The sequence below is a fragment of the Bubalus kerabau genome, chromosome 4 (assembly GCF_029407905.1).
Source record: "Bubalus kerabau isolate K-KA32 ecotype Philippines breed swamp buffalo chromosome 4, PCC_UOA_SB_1v2, whole genome shotgun sequence".
NCBI lineage: Eukaryota > Metazoa > Chordata > Mammalia > Artiodactyla > Bovidae > Bubalus > Bubalus kerabau.
In genome coordinates this window covers 29766205-29779189 of record NC_073627.1, presented here as the reverse complement: position 1 = coordinate 29779189, position 12985 = coordinate 29766205, and the positions used below count along the sequence as shown (strand labels likewise).

Sequence of the window (12985 nt, the reverse complement as noted above, 5' to 3'; positions counted from 1 at the left end):
CTGATTGGCTGCGGCGTGTGCTGAGGCGCGCGGCGACGGCGCGCTACGAGTGTCGTGCGCAACATGGCGGCGCCCAGAGAGGGTGAGGGTGCCGGCGACCGGTGAGGAGGTTTGTGGAGTCCGAGCACGCGACGTGTGGTCCCTCCGCTCCGTGTTCCCCGTGCTCTGGTCTCGAGCGGTCGTTCTCTGAGGCCCCCGCGCGATGTGGAGGAGCTGCCTTAGGCTGCGGGACGTGGGGCGTCGCCTCCTGAACCTGCCCCGAAGTGGCCTCACCGCCTCCGAGGGGCTGGGGCCAAAGCCCCCTACCCCCATCCGGGCCTACGTGCCCCCGGCAGGTGAGGGAGGCCAGGGCGGAGCAGGCTGAGGGGTCGGCCTTGCAGGGTCACACGTCGGGAGGGAAGTTCCCCGCGAGGGCAGGGATCGCTCCAGGGCACACGCGCGTCGTTTCCTTTTGGCAGGTGCGGTTTTTCTCTCTTTCACTGGGGAAGCAGAGGTCATCCTTGTTTTCAGAGGGGGGAATTCGACTTCTGGGTCGGGATTGCGCCAGAGGCGCAAAGCAGACTCTGAGAGGTTTGCGGGGCAAAGGCCAGTCTGCTAGGCTGCTTTCTGTGTCCCCGCGACCGGCTTTAAGTCTTCCATCCCGGCCGCTTGCTCCACAGCTGTCCTGGCCCTGCCTCCTGCTGCCCTCCCAGAACACCTGCCACCTCTTCTAAGGAGTTGACACCCCGTGCCTTCTTCCTGCATTTCCGACTTGGATGAGGCTTTCTGTAGCGGATCTTTCGTTACTCCTAGGGAGAGATTTTGGGATAAGAGTGGGACTGACTTTAAGTGAGTGAAGACAGTAACGCTTTCTTTCCAGCCAGTTAGTACTGTGCTGAAGTTGGGGGTAAGGAGAAGGTCACTGCGGTGTTGGAGCTGTTCCGAGGACGTCTGTGTTGCCTCCACCCCCCTACCAGCTGTCCCAGCCATCAGCTGCATAGAGAAGAAAGGTCTTCAGAGAGCCTGTCTGTCCAGCTGAGGAGTACACCGGTGAAGTCAAAGCTGGGGGTCTCTGCTTACAAGTTGTCTGTTGTCTGCACAAGTGGTTTAGCTTCTCAGTGTCTGCCTCGTCTAAAGAGACAGCTTGTGCTGGGTTGAGGGAGATGCTGTAGATAGGGAGGCCAGCCTGCCACCTGTTTTTGTAAATAGTTTTCCTGGAACCCGGCCCCCCTCATTCATTGACACACACCTAAGGCTGTTTTCATTACGGTGCAGAGTTGGCTGGTTGTGCCAGACACTGGATGGCCTGCAAAGCTTAAAACACTTGGGCTTTTTACAGAAAATGTTTGCCAGCCGTGCTGTGGCTGCTAGAGCGGTTTGGGGGAAAAGTGTTTAGTCATCTGGCCCGTTTATAGTAATTGCTGTGGTAGATACATTTGCCCTGAAGAATTTTTAAACAGCTTTACTGAGATGATGCACTTAGAATTCACTCACTTAGAGTGTACAGTTTAATGGTCCCTTGTGGCTCAGATGGTAAAGAATCTACCCTCGTTGGAGAAGGAAATGGCAACCCACTCCAGTGTTCTTGCCTGGAGAATCCCAGAGATGGGGGAGCCTGGTGGGCTGCCGTCTATGGGGTCACACAGAGTCAGACACGCCTGAAGCGACTTAGCAGCAGCAGCAGCAGGTAGCCCAGGCATTAATGTGGTATGGAAGCAACATTTCTTTTCAGATATTAAGCGGATCTGTGATGGAATTCAGTCTTACTGCATTGGGCTACTTGGACTAAGATATAGAATTCTCATTTTAAATACCAGTTCTTGGGTGCTGCTCATCCACTTGCTTTCCTTTTCATTTCCCTTTCTCCTCCTCCTTTTCTTTTAAACAGGATCAATGCCTTCTATTTATATGTGTGTGTATATATATTGCTATATATACATGTATACACACATGAGATATATATATATATTATATATAATATATATATAAAATTTGGGCTTCCCAGGTGGCACTAGTGGTAAAGAACCTACCTGCCAATGTAGAAGATGTAAGGGATGCGAGTTTGATCCCTGGGTCAGGAAGAACCCCTGAGGAGGGCATGGCAACGTACTTCAGTATTCTTACCTGGAGAATCCCATGGACAGAGGAGCCTGATGGGCTACAGTCCATAGGGTCACAAAGAATCAGACAGTACTGAAGTGACTTAGCATGCATGCACACAAATATTATTTATATATTGATATCATTGTATAATAGTAAGATAGTGGAGCAGGTGTGACAGTTGTGAAGAGTCCCTGGCTTTTTGATTCTGTCCAGAAATGGATGCTCAGAGGATGATCTTGGCAGTGCTGAGTATAATCAGAAAATTGTCTCAAGGATCTAACATTACATATATTTGTACAAATGGAATTCAGGGCATTGGCAGATATACCTGTAGAGAGGTCTCTGATACTCAGCAAAACTTATGGAAAGGGGGCGTCTCGAGACTTTCTGTTCTCTGAGGGCCATCTGTAGGTGTTCTTCAGATAGGCCACTTGAGGGTTCACTTGTGCTTCATCGGCTTTGTACCTTTCATTTGTAATGATGGGATTTAAAAAAAAAAAAAAAGAATCCACCCTCGTTGCTGGAGACCTGGGTTCAATCCCTGGGTTGGGAAGATCCCTGGAGGAAGGCATGGCTACCCACTCCAGTATTCTTGCCTGGAGAATCCCTGTGGACAGAGGAGCCTGGTGGGTTACAGTCCATGGGGTTGCAGAGTCGGACATACTGAGCGACTAAGCACAGTATACTCAGAGTTCTGCTGCCCTCAGTTCTAGAAACTTCTTATGACCCCAAAGGATCCCTGTACCCTTTAGCTGCCACTCTGAGTACCCCGCCCCCACCCCATCCCTCCAGCCCTAGACAACCATTACTTCACTCTCCGTATCTATGAAGTGAAATCGCTTAGTCGTGTCCGACTCTTTGTGATCCTGTGGATGGTAGCCTACCAGGCTCCTCCCTCCATGGGATTCTCCAGGCAAGAGTACTGGAGTGGGTTGCCATTTCCTTCTCCAGGGGATCTTCCCAACCCAGGAATTGAACCGGGGTCTCCCACATTGCAGGCAGACGCTTTAACCTCTGAGCCACCAAAGATCTGTATCTATAGATTTCCCTATTTTGGACATTTCCTATAAATGGAATGTGGTCTTTTTTGACTGGCTTTTCTCCATTTAGCGTATATTCAAGGTTCGTCCTAGGGTTAGCACGTGTCGGTACTTCATTCTTTTTCATAACTGGTAATATTCAGTTTTGGGAACACACCATGTCTTATTTACCCAGTCATTCATTGATGAACATTTGGGTGGTTTTCATCATTTGACTATTCTGAATGCCTTTGTAAACACTTGAATACAGGTTTTTGTGTGAGAATGTATTTTGGTTTCTCATAGGAGGTACCTAAAAATAGACAGGACATCCCCAGTGGCTCAGTGTTAAAGAATTCACCTGCAAGGCGGGAGACCCGGCTTCGATCTGTGGGTCAGGAAGATCCCCTGGAGAAGGGAATGGCAACCCACTCCAGTATTCTTGGCTAGAGAATCCCATGGACAGAAAAGCCTGGTGGACTGCAGTCCATAGGGTCACAAAGAGTTGGACACAACTAAAGCAACTTAGCACACATGCAAGAGTAGACTTGCTGGATCAAACGGTAGCTAACTAACTTTCTGAGGATTGGCCACCCCACTTTCCAAGGTGGTCACGCCATTTTACATTTCCCCAGCAGTGTGTGAGGATCCCAGTTTCTCTGCCCCCTTACCGACATCTGTCCGTCTGACTATGGCCTTCCTAGCTGGTGTGAAGGACTGTCATTTGAATTTCCCTGAGGATGAATGACCTTGGAAGAAAAGTTATGACCAACCTAGATAGCATATTCAAAAGCAGAGACATTACTTTGCCAACAAAGGTCCGTCTAGTCAAGGCTATGGTTTTTCCAGTAGTCATGTATGGATGTGAGAGTTGGACTGTGAAGAAAGCTGAGTGCCGAAGAATTGATGCTTTTGAACTGTGATGTTGGAGAAGACTCTTGAAGAGTCCCTTGGACTGCAAGGAGATCCAACCAGTCCATTCTGAAGGAGATTAGCCCTGGGATTTCTTTGGAAGGAATGATGCTAAAGCTGAAACTCCAGTACTTTGGCCACCTCATGCGAAGAGTTGACTCATTGGAAAAGACTCTGATGCTGGAAGGGATTGGGGGCAGGAGGAGAAGGGGACAACAGAGGATGAGATGGCTGGATGGCATCACCGAGTTGATGGACGTGAGTTTGAGTGAACTCCGGGAGTTGGTGATGGACAGGGAGGCCTGGCGTGCTGTGATTCATGGGGTCACGAAGAGTCAGACACGACTGAGCAACTAAATTGAACTGAGGATGAATGATGTCAAAGAACATCTTTTTAGGTGCATTTTGGACACTTGTGCATTTTCTTTGGAGAAGTGTCCATTCAGATGCTTTGACCATTTCTAAATTGGGTTACTTGTCTGTTTATTATTGAGTTGAGAGGGTTTTCTATATTCTTGGCCCTCCCAGTTAGTCCAGAGCCGCCCCAGAATTGTGGGCAGTCAAAATCTAGCTGTGAGGCGTAAGGCCCGCCAGGTGGCGCTGTTTAGAAAGAGACCAATGTCACGCCGCTCGGAGGAGGCACGGCCTCCGCTCACGGTGCATTGTGGGGGTTGCAGTTCTGTCCCGAGCAAAGGCCTGCCCGGAGATTGAAGCTGATGAAAAGACCACTAGCTGGCCTGGGGAGCCTGGGACAGGACAAGGAGTGTCGGGGGAGGTGACACAGAAAATCGCCTGTTTCTTTATATGGATTGGAGCAACCTTGCAGGGAAAAGGGACCCCATGGACATCAATTTCCACTTGTGCTCTCTTCACAGCAGCTTGTTAGCATTCTCTGCCTATACAGCCAGTTTTCTGTTGCCCAGCTTTTAAAATTCAGTGCTTCTCCACATTCGCATTTCTTTGTATCTGCATAGTCCTTAAAATTGCCATTTAAAAGGCACCACGTGTGGTTTTGTCATAGAAATAGATATTCTGTAAAGGGAGTGATTTGTGCTCAAAATAAGGGTTCAGTGTGACTAGCCTGTCTCTCCCATCTCCAACGATGGGGTTTCCATTGCTCTCAGCTCACCTCATCACTGAACATGTGGGTGCTTCACGGGCTCCTGGTCTCATGACTTGTCTCATGAGACCCAGGACCTGGCAGGGTCCAGGCAGAAAACCTCTGTCTTTTGAAATTGGGGAGTGTGGATTCCACCAATTGAGTTTTCCGGATTCTGTTCTCCGCACCTGTGTGAATCTCTAACGTGACTCCCTACTCCATCAGCCCTCCTTGCGGTGACCTGCCAGGCTCCTCCCCAGATCTGGGCCTCTCCAGCCATCCTCTGCCCTGTGACTGCAGGCTCGCCCTGCCCACCACCTTCCTAGCTCTGAAACCTGCTCTCTGAGGCCCAGCACCTTCCTGTGAACTGTTCCTTCTCCTGGAAACTCCCCACCCCCACGCCTTGGAAAGCCACCAGTGCAGGTGGGCCTGCCCACTCTCCTGTGGCTCTTGGGTGCCATCTGGCTGTGAGGAGGTCTTCCTCTAGCCCAGACAAGACGAGACGAGCCTTCCCGGTGCATGTTTGCAGCTCGTCTGGTCCTCTGGCGTCCACGGTTGCATTATTCGCCTGGATTAGTGTCCGTCATCCTGTGAGACAGGGCGTACCTCGTGAGCAGGGTGGCTTTTGAGTCCTGCCCTGGGAGGGGGCTGGTCCTCAGCAAGTTTGTTCCTTCCCCCAGCAGAGCCCTGAGCCCACTGGCTGACATCTCTGATCAGGTGCAGAAGTGGCCTGGCCAGGGCAGAGGAGGTGGGCAGAGGACGAAGACCCCTTCAAGGGAGACCTCGCTATCCCGGCAGCTTTGTGTGGTTCAAGCTCTGTCGTCCATCTCTGCCTCCAGCCACCCCCACCCCACCCCCGGCTGCCCCTCAACCCCCAGGTCTCTCGACCCATCTCCAGCCGTTGGCATGTGTAGAATGCTCTGCTGGCACTTCCTGCTGGTGGGTGGGCCCATCTCCCCCAGAGATGGGTCAGAGTCTTCAGATCCCCCCACCCCAGCCCTCTGCTTCCTGCCAGATGTGGCCTTGGACTTGCTTCCCTACCAGGCACTGGAAAACATGCTGGACATAGTCTGGACGCCTTGACCCAGGTCTCCCAACAGATGCGGGGGCCTCTGGACTCGGTCTTACCTGCTGTCTGAGTGAGACCAGGCTGGCACATAAAGCAGTGGGCAGTGGGAACTTCCTATTTAGGTCAAAAGTATGAAAGAAGTACTGTTGTGATTTCAGACAAAGGTGGTAAATTTTGCCATGGTAATACTTCATCATGTTGGTGGTCACACCATCTGTAGATTCGAGTGTGTTGTGCCGGGGGGTGGAGGGGTGCTGGAGAAGTCTTGGGAGTCAGGCAGGCTGCAGCTTCACGACACGGCCACTGTCCTTGGGAGCTGGTGGGGCTGCGGCTCCTCCTCCCCTGCTTTACCCAGTAGCTATTGACCATGTGGAGCAAGGAGACCGGGCGCTGCCATGGAAGTCTGGGTGGTCAGTGTCAGTGTCAGCAGTGAGGTCATGAGCGCCTCCACTCCTTTAACTGCCCTTTTTGAAAAATCTTTCCCACAGAAAGGAAGAGGTTCTATCAGAATGTCAGCATCTCACAGGGTGAAGGTGAGTGTCTGGAATTTTCTCTGCCTCTTGTTTTTGTTTATTTCTGTGAATGGGAGGTGAGAGACACTTTTCACCTCCAGCCAGCTCCTTAGTGAGCTTGTCCCAGCGCTCTTGTTGGGTGTGTTTCTATAAGCCATTCCCCACGAAGGGACTTGGGGCATCTTGCATCAAATCAAGTAGCTAAATATAGGGGTGATCACTCCACTCTATCAACCTGAGAGGTTTCCGTTTGATCTTTCAAGGTGGCTTCGAGATAAACCTGGACCACAGGAAGCTGAGGACACCCCAAGGCAAGCTCTTCACTGTCCCCAGCGAGGCCCTGGCCATTGCCGTGGCCACTGAGTGGGACTCCCAGCAGGACACCATCAAGATGTACACCATGCACCTGGTAACAGGTCACAGCCTGCCCCTGTGGCCACCACAGGCTTCCTGGGGCCCTGGGAAGAAGTAGGGGTCCTGTCCTGATTCCAGTAAGGCTCTGGGAGGCCCCCAGCAGACAGCCCACCCCACCCCCAGCCCAGGACCTGGTTCTTCCAGAGTCTTGAAACACAAGTCCTTCCCTGGCCACTTTTACACTGCAGCAGCCACGCTTTGTTTGGCTGGCTCTTGTGCTCTGTGGTGGTCTGGGTCAGGAAGAGACAATGTGTGGAGAGTCCATGTTTCCTGGCACGTGGACCCAGGCACCAGGCAGGCACCTCGGCCTCAGGCCTGTGAGCCAGCCTCCCCTGGACTGTGGGGGAGCAGGGGTGACGGCTGCAGACGGAGCCTTAGAGTGGCTCTGCAGCCTGCAGTCCACAGGGAGGATCCAGAGAAGCTGTCCTGGCCTGGCAGCTCTGTCCCCTGCCGTCTGAGGCTCAGGGAACTGGGTGGTGAGCAACTTGCCCGGATCCAGCAGTTCATTCATGTCTCCTGACTCTGGTCTCCCTGGGCCTGGGTGTCCATGGCTCTGAGACATCACTGCTGTCATAGTGGTAGCACCTCCTGGAAAATAGCACAGGGCCTGGTGGTACAGAGCCTGAGACCTTGAGGGAGTTCATTCCTCCCAGGGCCTGGGCAAGGCCCTCAGGATGCTGACGGGCTTTCTCTCTGTGCCTTTCTTTGATCCAGACCACACTGTGCAACACGTCTCTGGACAACCCCACCCAGCGGGACAAGGACCAGCTCATCCGGGCAGCCGTGAAGTTCTTGGACACCGACACCGTCTGGTAATGGATGTGTGGGCGGCCTTTCCCAGGGCCCCAGCAGGTCCCTTGGGCCTTTTGCTCAGAGTGGTCTCCGTGGAGGAGGCAGTGGGCCCTCTGACTCCTCAGTGCTCTACTGCTCTGCAGACCGCAGGACAGAGGACGTGCCAGCTGCACCAGTGTCAGGACCAGCCCTCCCATAGCCCGGCAGCTGCCCCCCCTGGCCTGGGACGCAGGGGCTGTTAGCCTCTGTGGCTGTTGCAGGCTCCATGGCCCAGGGGTCACTTCTGACCATTAGCGTGTTCTCACAGGCATGGTCATCTCTCCTCATCTGGGCTGCAGATGGTCCTTGGCATCCCGAAGCTGGTCTCCTCCTTGGCTGTGTTTTCGCAGCCAGGTTCTTAGGGTGTTGACTGGATGCGGAAGGAACAATTGAGCCCCCCAGATGCTCTGGGGTTACCACCCAGGTGGCACTTGAGGTCTGCTCCGGGGCGAGGGGCAGAGTGGGCCCCTGCAGAGGCCATGATGCTGCTGTTGGAATGTCTATGCCGTCTGTGTTGGGGACAGTTTGGTGACAGGGAGGGTGCCTTTCCAGTCCAGCTCAGGGAGGGGGTCTTCTTGGGAGCATCCCAGCTCAGAGAGCAGAGCCATGGGAGCCTCTCTTTGCCCTAGGGCCACTCCTCCCCACTGGGCAGCACCCCCTCCATCCCTCTGCACCCCCACTGCCTCTCTGCCACTTGTGCTCACACCAGCCTGGCCTCCCTGAGTTCACCCATTGGGTTCCTGTCCCCGGCACCCTTGAACTCAGCTGACCCTAGCTCTGTCTCTTGGTCAGAACAGTGGCCTGGCCTGAGGTAGCATCAGGCAGGGCCACCAGGGGCTGCATCTGTAATTGGGAGGGAGGCAGGCTCGCAAGGGGTGTACAGGCAGCTGGGTCTTGCCGCCTCTTGGGAGAGGAGGGGACTGCAGGATGCAGTGATGAGCTGGCACAGAATCCTAGGACCAGGGGTGCGAGTCAGGACAGTGTAGTGTAACGAGCAGCACTGGGCAGCGCTGTGGGCCCTGACTGGTCAATAACCAGGGACGTTTGGGACAATGGGACTCAAAGTCAAGGGTCCAGGGAACCCTTCGAGGGCTTATGAAGCTGCAGGCTCCTGGTCTCTGCCCTGTGATGGTGTGGGTTTCCAGCAGGTCCTGGATGAGCCCTGGGCCGCTCTTAGAGAACCTTGCTAATATAGGGGCAAGGCAGGGGTGGAGGGGTGGTGGTGGAGAGGTTTTCTACTGTTGCCTTTCATGTTTCTGTATCTGTCACTGGATGAGAGAATTGTACTTTTTTATTAATGGAGACACTTTTGCACTGAATTAGCTACAGGGTGGAAGAACCAGAGACGCTGGTGGAGCTGCAGAGGAATGAGTGGGACCCAGTCATCAGCTGGGCCGAGAAGAGGTGAGATGCCCCACATCCGGCAGCTGGGGTCTGGGCCACACTGGACAGCCAGGGCCCTGAGCTGGTTGACGTTCTGAGTTCAGGGCACCAGGGGACTTGGACAGTACAGGCCCCCTTGGGGGTAGCTGCAGCTAAGTGCTTCTGCCCCATTGGCTGTGCGACTTTGGGCTGGTGACCTGATTCCTCTGAGCTTCCCTTTCTGTGTGTGGGGCTCGTGACCCCTGCCTCCCTGGCTGTCATGAGGAGTACACGGAGTGCTGCACACTGCTGGGCACACAGTGGTGCCTACACTGGCCGCTACCACCCTGCTCGTTGTCACAGTTGCTCTGCGGCTGAGTCATGGAGCCGGGTGTGTGACCTGGACACACATGGAGGACAGTCTGGGCAGGGCCTTGTGGAGGGCCAGTCCAGGGACTGGTGAGGCCCAGCGGCTTCCTTCCCAGGAAGACACTTGGGCAGAGTGGACAGACCAGTGATGTGAGCGGGGTTAGGTCAGGTTTATTTCATCCCAGGGTTGTTGGGAAGGTTTCCTAGCCTGGGCCCTCTGACCTTGGTGTTCTGTAAGCTTGCACACTTAGAGTGGTTTGGACGTAGCATTTTTCATCTGTACACATTTCCTGCACCCACGATGTGTCGGCATCCTCTGGTTTTGTAGTAAGAGGCGGAGCCAGTGCACTGAAGGATCAGGTAAAACCTGACAACTGGACGCCACGAGAGAACCGTGAGGATGCGATGCCGTTTCACTGGGGAGTTCAGTGACGTGAGACATGAGCTCGCTGCCTACAGGTTTTTGCTGTGGTACGAAGTTGTCCACTTTTGGTGGCAGTTAAGATTTCTCACCCATAATATTAATAGATAACAGGAAAATGTGGCCCCTTCCTGTGTTTCATTTGTACTATTAGAAACTTCAGGAAGAGTGTTTCTATTTTTTTTTTTTGGAAGAGTGTTTCTAAACCAATGAGAAAGATCAGTGATATATGAAAGAAAATTACAAAAATTGCTTTCATTTCATTATGTTTTTCCTGCATTTTACATGGCTATGATTGTTCTTGAAAGTTTTGTTTTTGAAGCCAGCTCATGTCCTCTGGGACAGTGCCTTGTGTGTGTGATGGAGGCTTATTAATAAACATGTGAAAAAGTGATTGACCGATACAGGATTGTGGCTTAGTCGGTAAAGGATCTGCCTACAGTGTAAGAGACGCAGGTTCGATCCCTGGGTGGGGAAGATCCCCCTGAGGAGGAAATGGCAACCCATTCCAGTGTTCTTGCCTGGAGAATCCCATGGACATGGACAGAGAAATCTGTCAGGGTACAGTCCGTGGGGTTACAAGAATCAGACACAACTTAGTGACTAAACCACAGGATATATACAAATACCGTTGTAAGGAAAACGGTATTTGAAAGAAGCCTTTTATGGTTCACACGTGAAGACTTCCTTCTGAAAAGCAGGCAGCCCACAGCTCTGATGGACCTTCATGCCAATGAGTTCGAGTTTCAGGAGCTGCCTGTGGCCCCTGCTTCCTGACTTGCCAGCCCTAGCTTCATGCATAGTTGATCTGTCCTCTGTTCCTAAGGGGCAGAAGGTTATAGGTCAGGAGGCCTGACGGCAGTGGCTCCCAGAACCCCCAGTGGGGCCTGTGTGTGCTGGGCGGGCTGGGGCTTTGCTTCTGGGCAGAAGCGGGGCTGTGCAGCCGGACAGACTCACGCGGGGCCTCTTTCTTCTAGATACGGCGTGGAGATCGGCTCTTCCACCAGCATCACGGGGCCCAGCATCCCCGCCCGGACTCGGGAGGTGCTGGTCAGCCACCTGGCCTCTTACAACATGTGGGCCCTGCAGGGTGCGTGGTGTTTCCTGTGGGCCATGGAGGGTGGGCATGATGGGCATGGTGTGCAGAGCCCAGGATCACCGGAGCACTGGGTTGGCAGGGAAGACGCTGTCACCCGGTTCATGGACTGGCATGCTCACCCCTCCCAGGAGGACGTGGCTGTCTCCTCTTCAGGAGCCTCCATTCCAGTCCCCCTGTCCCAGCTATAGTCACAGGGGTGGAGTGCTCGCTCTGACGGGCAGAGCCGGGTCTGGTGCCTACCCAGGCAGGGGCACAGGAGGGACTCCTGAGGAGAGCAGAGGCTCCTGAGAAGGTGGAGGGGCTGGCACCCCACCTGGCGGCTCCCTGCACACAGCAGGACCCGGGGCCAACCTGGCTGTGTCCCCATAGGGATTGAGTTTGTGGTGACCCAGCTCAAGTCCCTGGTGCTGACCTTGGGCCTGACGGACCTGCGCCTGACGGTGGAGCAGGCTGTCCTGCTGTCGCGCCTGGAGGAGGAGTACCAGGTGAGGCAGAGCTGGGGCCCCACTGCAGTGGAGGCTCAGGGTGGTCCCCAGATGCCCTGGGGCCGCCTGTGTGCTCACGGAGGCTAAGCCTGGACACGAGACCAGCACACTGGTCACCAAGGCTGCTTCGAGTCCATGTCTGATATAGTGGCTCAGAATGAACAAGGCTTGGCTGCTCTGCCGTTGGCATTTTTTTAACTCAGAATCACCGTGTTCTCTGCAGTTCCTTTGTTACTTCTCCAGCCTCAGAAGGTTAATTGCTATTACAAATTGACTCCTAGCATGATGAAAAGCCTTTTGTAATGACAGTTTTTCCCAAGTTGGTCTAGTTATCTGCTTGGGAAAATGCCAGGGGGAGAAGCTGGTTTGTGTCACTAGAGAGCTGGCGACTCTGGTGTCAGGGCCAGCTGGGTGGGGGCGGGGGTGGGCAGCAGGAGCAGGAAGCCTGCCTTCTGGTCTGGGCTCTGTCCTTGGCTGCAGGACCCAAGCAGGGCCGTCATTCTCTGAACCTCACTTTCTCCCCAACACACAGTTCTCTTGAGTATAAAACACTCTTCAGATGTTCTGGACACCCAGAATGCAGGCAGATCCCAAGTGTCAGGGTGGGCAGGCCAGGCCTCCATTCTCACCTGCCGCTCCCCTGCATGCCTCCTCTCCGCAGCCATGGGGGGTTGTGGCTCTGGCAGTCACCCTGCAGCCTGTCCCGTCCTCTCCTCAGATCCAGAAGTGGGGCAACATCGAGTGGGCCCACGACTACGAGCTGCAGGAGCTGCGGGCACGCACGGCCGCCGGCACCCTCTTCGTGCATCTCTGCTCCGAGAGCACGGTCGTCAAGCACAAGCTGCTGCAGGGGTGATGCCGGCCTCAGCCTGAGATGGAGATGCTGTGGCCAGCGGAGGCCAGTGTGGGCTGAGCCAGCGCGCGGGTACCAGTGACTGGTTATACTAAACATTCCTCCACCTGGAACTGAGAGGAGCTGCCACTTGTCTTGTTCCTACTGTCATGTCTGGGTCCCGGAGGCCACCCCGCTGACCTGCAGGACACTCACTGCCCAGCAGGACTTTCTTGTCTGGGAGGTCTTAGTGGCCCTCAAACTTTTTTTCCCCTGGTTTTTAATCAAACTTTTAAAGTGAAGCTGTCGGTTTCTGTTTGTTCCTATTGTTTTAGCAAAGTGATTTGAAGACGAAAACAATCTTTGTTGTTTCTGGGTTAAAAGCCTGGGCAAGGTCACCTGACGCACACACATCCTGTTCAAGGAGCCACTGCAGGGCCCTGACGCAGGGGGGTCTTGGGTGCCTGGGCCCAGGTGAG

The 12985-nt window shown here is 54.0% G+C and overlaps 1 protein-coding gene across 2 annotated transcripts; it reads left to right on the top strand.

Annotated features, from left to right (window-relative positions):
• Positions 1–19: 19 nt before the first annotated feature.
• ATPAF2 (ATP synthase mitochondrial F1 complex assembly factor 2) lies at positions 20–12866 on the top strand. Of its 2 annotated transcripts, XM_055576324.1 has the most exons (8): positions 22–335; positions 6670–6714; positions 6957–7102; positions 7822–7919; positions 9262–9342; positions 11068–11180; positions 11559–11674; positions 12393–12866. In XM_055576324.1, the coding sequence occupies exons 1-8, from the start codon at positions 203–205 to the stop codon at positions 12528–12530; spliced, it is 870 nt and encodes a 289-aa protein (XP_055432299.1). In that variant the 5' UTR covers positions 22–202; the 3' UTR covers positions 12531–12866. The 2 variants fall into 2 exon arrangements, with proteins under 2 accessions (XP_055432300.1, XP_055432299.1); XM_055576325.1 differs by lacking the exon at positions 11559–11674 and having other exon boundaries at positions 20–335.
• The last annotated feature ends 119 nt before the right edge of the window (positions 12867–12985 follow it).

What these genes read in the sequence shown, in the direction of transcription:
- ATPAF2 (XM_055576324.1), top strand. Translation starts at nt 203, where the DNA reads ATGTGGAGGAGCTGCCTTAGGCTGCGGGACGTGGGGCGTCGCCTCCTG. An exon ending in AGATGTACACCATGCACCTG is followed by an intron (nt 7,103 to 7,821) that starts GTAACAGGTCAC and finishes TCTTTGATCCAG; the next exon opens with ACCACACTGTGCAACACGTC. An exon ending in ATCAGCTGGGCCGAGAAGAG is followed by an intron (nt 9,343 to 11,067) that starts GTGAGATGCCCC and finishes TCTTTCTTCTAG; the next exon opens with ATACGGCGTGGAGATCGGCT.